This window comes from Poecilia reticulata, chromosome 4, assembly GCF_904066995.2.
Source record: "Poecilia reticulata chromosome 4, P_reticulata-male-v2, whole genome shotgun sequence".
NCBI lineage: Eukaryota > Metazoa > Chordata > Actinopteri > Cyprinodontiformes > Poeciliidae > Poecilia > Poecilia reticulata.
This window is the reverse complement of record NC_088833.1, coordinates 7,525,774-7,538,718: the sequence shown is the minus strand read 5'-3', so window position 1 is coordinate 7,538,718 and position 12,945 is coordinate 7,525,774. Positions and strand designations below refer to the sequence as shown.

Below are 12,945 nucleotides of genomic sequence, written 5' to 3'. Positions count from 1 at the left end.
TTGAACAAAGCAAAAATACATACTAAACGACCCAATAGAATACATTTAAAACATAAGGGAATGCTGAATGTGAAATAAAATGGCTGTCAAATTAATAGTGACGCTTAAATCGGCCCATTTTAAGTGAAACATGAGGTGATATTTTATCTGATGCAAACTGTTACCCCGGGGTGAAACAACTGGCATTTGTTTTACTCAGCAGAAGGTATTTTGAATCTCCTGCAGCTCTTGCAGAAGGTTGCATCAGTCCTGTCAGATGATGCCACCCGGGTTTCTGCTTAGAGCGCCCCCTACAGCTGCTGCCGCACGGTGAAACTAGTCACATTTTAAATGCAGGTTGGAAACAAGTGAGCTCATATTTACCCACAGCCAAGGACACATGTGAGGCAGTCTGTGTCGGTATCAGGGAGTGTTTTCAGATCCGGAGGAAACTGCCTCAGCCTTGGCCAAGAGATAAGCCTGTTAATATAAAAGTTATAGTGCAGGTGTTTCCCGTCAGGGGGATAAAGAAACGCTGCAGTAAGCAGATCAGCCTAGTGAAACACTTTGCTTCCTATAGAGGGTCTGGGTTCTACAAACGATTGCTTCCTGGAGGTGTGGACGGTGTTGAGGTTCTAAATTTTACCCAAATAGATAGTTATTACAAGTCTGAACCAGAAGTGATCCATACCATCTTAGTGGGGGGAGTTCATGCGTAAAGCATAAAGGCATGCCTTCGAGACCAACAAAAAGAAGATATCTGGAAAAATAGCTGTTGGGATCGGCCCCAATTATTCGGAGAAGGAAAATATGTCAGACGATGTAACCAAGCTGCCTCCGATCTCATACTACTATTGCTAACTACCTAGTAAACACGGAGAGTGCGTACAACATGGAGTAGCTTCACTGCCCCACTAGGCTACATATCCGTCAAAGCTTAAGTTACATTAGCTAAGCTAATTTTGCTAGTTCGGCAGCAAGTACAACAGCAAATATCACTGATATTTAGTATTAAACAGAGCCGGGTAGAGTACTCAAAAATTGTAATCAAGTAAAGGCCCCAACATACACAGACGCACTTCAGGACCTCTGCAGACTGAAGGGCGCCCGAGTATGTTGGGGGCTTTAAAGAGTTGGTTGTGGTTTGTTTATTGTTGTCATAGCAACTCCCTGCCAATAAGGCTGCCAGTTAAACTGCACGGACGTGTGACGTCACATTAGAACTATGGACGTTTCGGTTATGTTTACCCGAGACATATGCAATGCGCCAGTTGATGTTACCCTCTATTGTGAAGATAATAGTGCTGATCCGAACGAAGCGGCTGTTGATGTTAATTTAATAATTACAATCAATAAGATAATTATTTGGAAGCAAGGACTGAAGTCCACTGCCATTACTGCAGGCAGACTATAGTTCTAAAACAGCGGAGAAAATCGACGTCATCATTCACAACGTCTCTTTCTGTTCATCGATTGGCCCAGTCAAAAAATCGACAGGAGAGAATCCGAGTCAAAGGGAGAAAGCCCAAACTGTAGCGGAAGCCAGAACTTTTTAATAGAGTTGTAGAAGAGAATATAAGCACACAAGATCAGAATGTAGTTCAAAGCATTTTATTGCATTTTTTTTTTTTAGAAAAACAATACAAAAATCTGTTGCAACTGTCAAATGTTGCCTTGAGTGAACTGCAATCATTCACATGGTACAGTAAAGTGCTTATTTTAAATCAAATGTTTTGTACTTAAAGGACTTTTATACTTTAAATTTCTTCCCCTGAGCACAATAGGCCTGGGGCTGTTCAGTGTTAAAATTAGGCATCAGTTGACTAAAACGCTTGCGGACTGCATCGGTATAAACAGACTAAGCTCATGTCGATGAAGAGGAGCCGTTTATAACATGTGATTCATGTTGTTGGATTTTTAGACGCCTGGCCTGTGGGCTACATTCAAACTGTGGGGAGGCTTGTGATACTGTCCATTTGAATGACTGTATTTTAACACTTTTTTTTTTCTTTTGACAAACGATACAAAAAAACAGAGGCTGCAAGATTTAATTCACCCCCTTTTTTTCCCTGCAAACAAGAAGGCAGACCAGAACAAAAACTGCCACCGGACAGATGTTAGAAATAGTCGTGACCAATCAAACTCTTAATTGTACCTGTGAGGATATTAGAGTGTGGCCAAAGTGTGTGCGTTAACAAGTTTCCAGCCCTGTCAGAAAATAGGGAACAACTTGGATGAAGCTTACAAAGGAAAGAAAAAGGCAAAAATAAAAAAAATACTGAAATGTATAGGTATCTTCAAAACCCCTAAAGATTGCCTGGATCATCAGCTTAATGCTTTAAGATTGATAGCAAAGTAGTTTCCAACACTGGAGAAGAAACAGCTGCATATATAAACTTCAAGTAAGTCTTATTATAAGACATAAAACCCCATAATGATGTGTCTGTAGAAAGGTATTTAGAACTATTACAGTGTCCTATTATCAGCATTAAGGGGCCTTTTTGAGACCATTTCCAGAGTACCGCCGCTGCGCTGCTAACAGGACATGGACACATAGCAGTCTCCTCACATCTCAATGCTACATGATGGATTACATGTTCATCGTCACAACTTGCACTTTCTTTGGTGAAATGGCTTCAGCGCTGAGACGATGTCACCAGTCCATTACCTTTCACGTAATTGGAACAATAATTACCAACTTTCACACTTACAAAAGTTTAAAAAAAAAAGAAGAAGAAAAAAGAAAGAAAACTTGCCTTCACTGGTCATGAACGCTCCAGATAAACTAAACAAGCTTTGCGTATTTCACCTCATACAGCATACTCTCAACTTAAAAAAACAAAAGAAAAATTAAAGGACAAATTCTGGAGCTACATCTAAACTGAACAGCACCAGGATTTAAAAAAAAGACAATACACTCATCTAAAAGATAAAAATGTGGCACATTAATGTGGAGTTGTCAGAAGATAAAATATAAGCTCATAATACAGCTAATTTCAAATGTTTTTTTGTGGAATGTTTTTCCTTTTTTGAAAACATTTTTCCTGAAAAATATTACCAGCTTTTTATTTGTAAAGCAGTTTTGTTGTTCCGGAAAGGGTGTACGTCTCTCCCCCCCCCAAAAAAGAAGAAAAAAAAAAAAAGGTTGAAATTTCAGATGCATCTTATGGGGGTAAAACAAAAACAACAAAAAGATAGTCTGCTCACAGTGGCCATGTGCTTTTTCAAACCCCTTAAAGGAGTTCTAACCTTTACTTGCAAAATATTTAAGGTTAAATATCAAATGCACAATTTCATCAGAAAAAAAAAATATATATACAAAATCTGTTTGTAGAAAAAAAAAAAAAGAAAAAAAAGAAAAGAAAAAAAAAGGACACGTGGATTCCTTACACTGAAAGTAACACTGACCCAGTTTCACTTGCTAAGCCATTTAAGAGAATCTGAAATTAGCCTGAACCAACATACCAGTAATACAAGCTAAAAGTCTGTACTGGGTGGTCAGGCACTAGCAAACTGTCAACTTTTATACCATCAGACCTGGTCTGAATGTCTCCAATAAGAAGTGCTGCTGATAATTTGGCATGTATGGCCAGATCACATTATGGATTATGGACAGAAAAGGGACCGATTAACATTCTTTGCTCTTAAAGCATTAAGTGCATGGCCACCAGGCTGATGAGTGCATGCTCCAGAAGCTCAAATGAGAGAATGGAGAGGGAAAAAAATAAATCTGAGCAGTCTAACCACAGAACGGGCTGCACCAGGCACAGACAGGAAGTGGCTTCCAGCCCGTTCAGCCTCTCCGATACAGAATCCTTTTCAGACAGAACAGCCTTCATATTGGCATATTGCATAAGCTTGTATGTTTCAGCAAATGGGCCGCTCATGCGTGTACATACAGGCAAAGAGAACATTCCAGATAACTTAATTCACAGTGGATCCAGTTGTAACATGGGAGCAGCACAACAGGTTGTCCTTTGGTGTCTGAGCTTAAAGTTCTGACTTATAAACCGAGTCATATGAAGGAGAAAAAATAAAATAAAATACTATCCCAAAACATGAACTGGCCCTCCTCCCCAACCTGAATGTGCCATTATGCAGGCCCTGTGTAGTTGTGCTTCAGAAGTGCTGCATAAAGGTAGAAGGCATTATTTAGAGGGATGGCTGGAAGCGCCGTCCGTCTTCACAGGTCGGGACCAAAGCCGGATTGAGAGGAAAAAGAGGGAGGAGCCAAAACTGGGGAGGAGGGGGTTGGGGGGAATCAGAGCAGTCCAGCCTGGAAAATCCTTGTAAATGAGGTTTCAGGAACTCCAGGATGAAACGGTTCAAGCGCAGTCTCCCACGATGACGAGAGGAGCCAGGAGCTGGCAGAGCTCTGCAGCGGAGACGGGGCCGCTCTTTAGCTGGCTGCTGCGCTGCCTGCGCCGGGCCAGCTTGGAGTTGGATGGAGGTGACAGGCGCATGGAGGAGCCGCTAGCAGCTACGACCAGCGGGACTTCCTGCTGCTGCTGCTCCTCCATGCCGTCCTGTTCGGCTAGCTGCCGGTTTACAGCCATAGCCTTGTCAGCAAAGAATGTTAAATCCATGGCACTGCTGTTCCTGGAGGAAATAGGTCAGAAAAAAAACTAATAAGTTAAAAGGAAAAATATGTTTCAAAGCAGGCGTTATTGCTGGATAGGGCTGTAACAAATGATTATTTTAGTAATCAATTATTCTGATGATATACTACAGATTTTTCATTCAACTTTTTATTTCAACTTTTATGATTTAAAGCACTTTGAACTGCGTTATTGCCGAAATGTGCTATACAAATTAACTTGATTGAGTTAACAATTATTCGACTACTAAATTAGTTGATTATTTCAATAATAAATTGATCAGATTAATCGTTTCAGCCCTACTGTTGGAGTTTTAAAGTTGTCTTACCTCTGATGGATGATGGATGTTGATAAAATGTCAGATGCTCCCTAAAAGAAGGAGGTATAATACTAGATTAGTGATAAAGTTCAAAGGTCAAACTTCCCATGCATTTGCAGACAAGCAGCCTGAACTTACCCCTTGCACCCAGGGGTGCTGCAGCACCTGGCTGGCACTCAGTCGTTTTTTGGCATCCCGAACCAAAAGTTTGGATATCAGGTCTTTGGCACTTGAGGAGATGTGAGCCCAGTCCTTCTCTGGGAACTCGTATTTTCCTTCCTGGATACTTTCAAACAAAGTGTTCTGCAGGTGGAGAGAGATTCACCGTCAGCCATCTTTGTTTTTACACGTCTCATGTTGTGAAAGAATTAAAGCATTAAAAGGTTACCTGGCAGGTGTGACAGGGTTCTCCCAGTTCCCATCCGCAGTCGCCGCCACATCGGCCCACAAAGGGAGGATAACCGCTCAGCATGATGTAGAGGATGACCCCGAGGCTCCAAAGGTCGCAGCGTTTGTCATATATTGTAGCCTCTTCACTGAAGGCTTCGACTACTTCAGGTGCCATGTACTCTGCTGAGCCACACTGAGGGAGAAAAACAATGTTTATAAGCATCGGAAAAATCACAACCAACAGAAACAGAGATGTGTTTACTGATACATCAAGGCTACAAGAATTATGGGTGAAGAGAAACTATTTTTACACACAGCGTGACAGTCATGTTGATCAAATTTTTAAATTCTGATTCAGTGTAATGGTTTTGCTCCCGTCATGAAACAAATGTGGGGAACTCTAGGTCAACCATAAAGCTTTACACAACCAAGTTTCTGCCTCACTGTGTAACTGGGGAAGAAATTGGGCCAAACAGCAGAGCAGTGGAAGAGGATTGGCTGTCCTGTACAGCTGGGGCAAGGCTGAGCTCTGGTTAGTTACATAACCTTGCAACACAAAAGCCAAATGTTTAAGTGGTTTGGGAGAGGAGATGAGAAGCAGGTCATCGGTTCACCAGGACGAAGCTTTAAAGCTTATTGTTGGGGATTAAGATGTATGTATATGTCAAAAGATGACTTCGCATCATTTATTAAAAAAAAAAACATTGCATTTAATATAGAAACATCACATATCCTTCCTGTTTCAAGACGAAAAGCGTTTACATACACTGAGCAGGCGTTCATTGTATCCAGTACCATATACCAGCTGTCGCTAACACCCCCTGCTTCCTTATGCAATAAAATTCACTGCGCAGGAACCTCAACTCAAACAAAGCTGCTTCTGTCACAAAATCCCCTCCCCCTCCGTTTCAACACCATGTCTGGGGAGACTCATTACCCAGACAAGCACACTGGATTTGGGCCAAAACGCCGTTAAACCCCCACAATGATGCTTTAGCTCCTACATACTTAAGTGGAAAGAAGTCAACTCTTTAACAGGCTGGTCGAACAGTCTAACAAAATATACAGATGTCAGCAAACTAAAAGTGAGATAGAAAGTATCTTTTTGGGACATCGTTACTCTTCCTGCCCATCTGTTGCAATCACCTTGTTCACTTACAGTAACATCCTCTAAACCTTCCTGTAAGCTGCAGTTATCTTCTACTCTGCGGCTACATTTGGAGGCAGTGCAACCTGGGGCTTTCCACCAGCCATGTGACTAGTCAGGCCATGTTGGCAGCACTGATGACACACCTCTGCTGTTTGCAAACTACAGGATTATCTTGAAGAGGTTTACTGGCTGAGAACATGTTAGGTCATGTAAGCAACACCTGTAACAAGGAACAAAAGCAGTTCCTTGAATTAAAAGAGCATTTTGAGCTGCCATGCTCCAGTTCTCTTTAACTGAAAACATTTTAAGCAAAACCAGGATTTGTATTAAATTAAACCACAGGAAGCTTCGTGTTCTCTCCCTTGACCAGGATCGTTTAATTTATAAGTGTCAGTGGAACTGCTGCCAGCATGAACTGAATTTAAAAGGCTTTGGGAACAGCTAGTTACAACCAAGAGCAGCAAAAAATGTACGATCACTTATTGTGCAACAGCAGCTGTAGGAATGTGATTAAAAGGGGGCAGGGTGCAAGAACAAATAATGAAGTGACAATCAGATAACATTGTTCCAGTGATCAAGGCAATAAAAACAAGCTTCAGCGCATGACCAGACTGGGGATTTGTCCCTCCCCTTTGCTCACTGCTACAGCCAATCACTGCTCAGTTGCTGGGTGGTGGGGGGGAAGGACCAAAATTTCTAGAATAAACCTCATGAACAGCCTTTGTATTAAAAACAAAGGGTAGAGTGCGGCTGGGGCTTCTGGGCGGAGACTTGTGTAGAAGAGGCATGATTTTGTCCATCCTCACATGAAGGAAGGAAGGAATGGAAATGAGAGTTTGTGTTTTCCATATCCATGCCTCAGGACACAGCCTTGTAAAAGTTATATTGCCTTTTTTTGTGCCGTTAAATCCTCAAGGACATTACACAGTGTTCCAACCTTGGGATCAACTCGTCTGTAAAAGAAATCCTACAATCCAAAGCATAATTTCAAATCCACTCAGAGCCTCAAAGTACAACAGAGAGTTCATCAAGGAGCTTAAAGAGTATGACACAGTTCAGGTCAGTGCAAAGAAGCTACAGTTACACGTGTAGAAAACCCCCTCTCTCTTCCCAACACATTCCTGCAGGCCTGAATGATATCCTTCACCTGCTCTGGTCAGTCTATTCGGCCCACCAACACACTGCATGTTGACAGCAGAGGAAAGCTCTCCAGTTCAACTTTTCTGATTCCAGGGACGGCAGATACCGTTTTCTGGATACAGTTCAGAGGAGATGCTTCCTGTTAGAACAACATGGGGGTTAAACACTCATAACCTCCAAAATCACGGGGCTAAATATTTACCACTGATAAGCTAGAGGACGCCGACATCAAACAGAGGGCCTTTTCCCCAGCAGACAGTCGTCGTACTTCGGAAAAGTGCGGTTTATAAAGAGGGGATCTGGGAGTCAATCCAAGGCCTTTCCAAGAAAACAACGTTGTTCTGTACGATCATAACCTCACATAACGCATCTCTCCTCCCAATCCATGAACTGCTCTGCACCAAGAATTGCTCAACCACTAATCAGTCAGCTGGATTTGATAAAGACATCATTTTACAGCCTGGAAATAACTTCCCCGTCCCCAACAAGGACATAAAAAAATATTTAAAATATCACAATTTTTGTGTGAAAAATGACAGATTTATAAATGTTTCTACAGAAAAATGTTTATAAAATCTGGACTTACAGGGGTGAGGAGTTCGGGAGTAGAGATGGGCGAGCTGTCACTGTTCAGTTTGATCCCACTGCCCAAGTCAAAGTCACAGATCTTGACTGGAGAAATCTGCCAAAACAAATAAAACATTTTTCAGTTTTTGTCATTCCGCTTTCTTGTTAAAAACAAGAAGTGGTGTCATAAATTATATTTATCAGTCACATGTGTTGGCCTTTGAGCCAACTGGACAGATAAGTCACCTTGTCTGCACTCTCACAGAGAATGTTTTCAGGTTTCAGATCTCGGTGGGCCATTCCTGAAAGACATTTAAATAAATCAGACTTTTTATTACACCGGCTGTTTCATCTGTCTATCAGAAGAAACTCTTCACTGCTGTTTGCATGTAGGCTTACCTTTGTTATGGAGGAAATCTAGAGCACTGGCGATGTCATGCACAATAACACTGGCTTCCTGCTCGCTGAAGTGCTGCCTCTTGTGAATTTGCTCCAAGACTGACCCTAACACGAGGGTAAAGATGACAGTTTAGCCTTGTGGAAAAGATAACAGAGCAGAACTATCGGCGGAAAAGGTAACATACCTCCTCTAAGCTTTTCAAACACCAGGTAGAATTTGTCTTCCTCTTCAAAGAACTCCACCAGTTCCAGAATATTCCTGCAGAACGATGAAAATAAATGTTTAAATGACATCAGTTATCCAGTTATATGAACATAAAAGTATCCTGTGGTGGGGCGTGGCTACCAGATGCATTTTAAAACAACAGATTATAAAAATATACCTGTGACCCTGGCACTGGTAAAGCATCTCAACCTCACGGAAGACACGACTGCGGCTGTGACCTGGTCCTTTTTCAATCATCTGAAACAAAAGAAAACATGGTTTAAATATAAAAATATCAACAAAAATGATTTAGGAACTTCTGTGGATACTGGTTTGGTGCAAATTGGACCAATTTTACCAGCCAAATATTTGGGAACACTACTTGACTCCTGCCTACTAACTTTTATCCTACTTATTGCACTGTTGCAATGACATTTGATCCTACTTTCAGATGTGCTGGCTGGGAATGAACAACTTTCACAACCACACACTCCCCTGTGAATCACCTCTGTTCTTCAAGGGCCACAGCAGTTTTCCTAAGATCTCAGATCCTAATCCCAAACTGTTTACAATAACAGAAAGCACTCTTAAAATAACTGTGTGGAAACACCACAGCGAGGCCAACAGCTGCACAGCGCCCCTCCCAGGAGAGACACACAGACTGCTGACGGAGCAAAAGGCCTGAAATTTCCAGCCCTGGTTGGTTATTGTCCGATTTGGAGGTTGCGCATGCCTCTCTTCCTGGTAGCTGGATTACTGATTGTATTGAAGGCCAGAGGGGCCCAGAGCTGCAGTGTGTGTTAAGGATTAATGCACAGACAGGAGGCTCACGAGCAGACCAGTGCCTGTTCACCAATTCTGTCCATGTCAGCAGCAAAAACACAACTATGCTCTCCTGAAAGAACAAAAAAAGCATTTAAATTAAAATTTAATATTAACAAAACACTTAGATTAACACTAAATTGATGGATTGCATGTAGTTTATTAAAATAAACTGTTTAAAAAGTCTTCAAGTTAAGACCATCATCTATTGTAACTTCAATGTAAAGCCTTTGTCCTCAGCCTATAGCCAGACAAGCTGCACAGACGCCTGCAACAAACCACATACAACCAACCCAAAACATCCACTGGCTGAAGGGGGAGGGGAGAGACGGGACATCTGGCAGGAGCAGTCCGAACCCCCTCCATTTCTCAGAAGACCTCCAATAACCACCAACCTTTATGCCTCCTCCTCCCTGCATAACTGCCACCCACCCAGAGCACAGAGCAACCCACCCTGTACTTAACAAGGACAGTAACTACGCATGGTGTGCATGACCACTTTAGTGTTTATGACGATGACATGGAAGGAAGTTATAGAGCAGCTTTTTAATGTTCAACCCCACTCCCCAAAAACATCTACAAGCAAGAAAAAAAGTAGAAAGTTTCTGCAAGTTAGGAAAAGTTTCACAAAAAGTTCAGTTTGTCTTTGGAAGACCATGAGAATAAAAAGTAAAAACTACGCAGAGTTAGAACAAAGCAGTGTAAACACACTAGGTCACAACCCTCACCCACCACCCCCTCCTTCCTCTTTGGGTTTTGTTTTGGAACAGTTCATAGCACATAATGTTCTCACTATGAGCGTCCTCTGTAGGCAAAAAAAGCAAAATAAAAAGGGGGTGGGTATATCCCGCCAAGCACTCCGATAGGCTCAAACTAGAACTGGGAGAGGAAGTATCCGATAACAGCAGCTAATGCTGCAAGTTGAAAACGGTGCAGAGGCAGCACAGAAAAGCCTCTGCAAACATCCACAGCAGAGGTCTGATCTCAAGCTAAACAGGAACATGTAACAGGGTGGGAATTTCTTCAAAATCAAACAAAAAAACAAAAAGTACTTTACTAAAATCTCCAAATTCCCTCCAGCGGTTTCCCACAAATCTTTTTGCAAGCGGAAAAGAAACATTCCATTTTCAGAGAATAATATCTACTGATCACACCGAAGACAAAAGGCTGATGCAACATTTTCAAAACCATCCCAGATATGCGTCATGAGTAACAATGCCTTACCTTGACAGCATATTCTTTGTTGGTGATCAGGCTGATGCAAGCCTGCACTCTGGCATACGCTCCCTCTCCTAATACTTCTTCTTGGAGTCTGTAGACATCTGTGGACCAAACAGCATAGAGAAATTATGACACTATATTAACTAGAAATGTAAGATTTGGAAAAAGAGTTATAAATATTGCTGCTATGGCTGATAACCAATATTAACCATTGTTTATATTACCCTAAACTGTGAAAAATGAAACCATCACACAGCTGACATTGCATCTCTGCTTCAGTTAAACACCTCATAATCACCGTCATATGCACAAATAAATACCACATGGCCAACTCTCTTCTGAAACGCATACAATATCAACCCAGTTTTACTTATATAACTGATACTTTAAAAAAAAGTTTAAAAAAGGGCTAACTTTGACTGATACCAATGTACAGAACGCCTCCAATAATGTTTAAGAGTTTTTAAAACCCTACCATAATATATATAAGGACAGGAAATATTTTTACCCTCGAATCGTCCAGAGAAACTGTCCGTTGCTCGGCAGCGCTTTTTCTTCTTGTTTCTCTTCTTGGCATCAGGAATGTCAATAGGCTGGCTTGAAGGCATGTCTACCCAAACAGATTTTTAAGCACGTGAGTAAATGAGGACAACAAGACAAACGAGAATAAAATCTAGAGCATGTGATGCAGACAGTTATAGAAAGAATGTTTTCTAACCAATTGATCAAAAGATTTGTTGTGATTTGTACAGACTTAGACATAGTTTTCAGAACCTCAGCAGAGCACACTCACCATGTCTTGGGGCGGAACCAAAATTAAAGGAAGAATCAATGTGATGGGACCCATTCTTGGTGAAGTCCTCCAATTCGAATGGATTTTGGCCCTGAGAAGTCATAAACATACTTGTTATTGTAAACAGTCTTGATTAACTTCCAAATAAAGATTAGCAGTAACTCACTGATATGGCAAACTATAAAGTCAAAGTACAATCAGAAGTCCTTGCTAAGGATTAATGTAGATATTCCCATTGAATATTGATATTCCCATTGAATACGTGTTACTGAAGCACCTTTAAGCAACCTGCACAAGTGTGAGTTGTCAGAAATAAGATGGGGGCTTGCAACATGTGCGGGTGTGTATATCTCAAGACGATCACCCCTTTAACACAGGCCGTATACGTGCTCTGATTAAAAACTGCAGTCTCCCACAACAAAGCTGTAAAAGAAGGCTCACCTTGAAAGAGCGGTGGAATCCAGTGACTTCGGTAATCTTATTTTGCACCATTTTTGCTTTGATTTGGGGGATTTTGTTCCCTGGAGGATGTGCGGCGGCAGTGGTTTTATTTAGCGGTGTATCAATTTGCACTTCTCCGAAACCGAGTCGTTTCAGAGAGAGTCACAAGTGATGACACTGCGCTGGCTGGTAGGCTTGCTGTGGCGTTGTTAAACGGGAGCCCTGCGTGGACAAGGCAAACACACCCACATTAAGGAACATTTGAAACAAAAATACCACAAGCTCCAACATGGTCTCGCTTTTTGTTCCGTGTGTACACCAAATCCAATTCGAGCGTTCAAATACAGAAAAACTGTAAGACGGGCTAGCCGGCCAAAGTAGGCAAATACAATTTAAGCAAAATGCAAAAGGCAGGGAGATGCTAACAACCGTTAAACTAGCCCATACTTCTGCTGTGGGTTGGTGGTGCAGCGCACGCGACTTAACCGTTAAAACATAAGGTTGTAACGGTCGACCAGCAGAACACTTAAGTCGCCATTTGCAACAAAAAATAACATAAAGTGAAGTGTGGTTTACTCACCCCGTGGTTAATGTTTATAGCTCCAGTGTTAGCGTCGTTGTTTGACCCACTGCTCCAACGGCCGCTGAGGGCAGTCAAAAGGGATATTCGCCGGATAATTTGTGCGTGGAAGGTGACTGGAAAACTACAGCGTGGGTGCTTTTATAACCTCCCGTTGGCTCCTCCCTCCTTCCCACTCCAACGGACGAGATGGGTCACGTGCTTTCTAGAAAAGGACATGCTTGGCAAGGTTCCATTTCGCTTTATTTTAAATATTCACAACACTCTCTTTGAACCGAAGAAAGCATATATTTTTCGTTGCTTGACAAGGATTGAGATTTGAACATTTAAGCTCTTTGGAT

The 12,945-nt window shown here is 41.8% G+C and overlaps 1 protein-coding gene across 1 annotated transcript; it reads right to left on the bottom strand.

The window, feature by feature from the left end:
* Window positions 1–1,574: 1,574 nt before the first annotated feature.
* On the bottom strand, window positions 1,575–12,724 carry mknk2b (MAPK interacting serine/threonine kinase 2b). Its single transcript, XM_008415137.3, has 14 exons — window positions 12,605–12,724; window positions 12,025–12,246; window positions 11,584–11,674; window positions 11,299–11,400; window positions 10,794–10,891; window positions 8,926–9,005; window positions 8,728–8,801; window positions 8,543–8,647; window positions 8,390–8,445; window positions 8,163–8,258; window positions 5,285–5,479; window positions 5,035–5,199; window positions 4,906–4,946; window positions 1,575–4,578 (listed from the first exon to the last, which is right to left on the bottom strand). Exons 2-14 carry the CDS (start codon window positions 12,073–12,075, stop codon window positions 4,305–4,307), a joined length of 1,428 nt encoding a protein of 475 aa, XP_008413359.1. The 5' UTR covers window positions 12,076–12,246; window positions 12,605–12,724; the 3' UTR covers window positions 1,575–4,304.
* Between the last annotated feature and the right edge of the window lie 221 nt (window positions 12,725–12,945).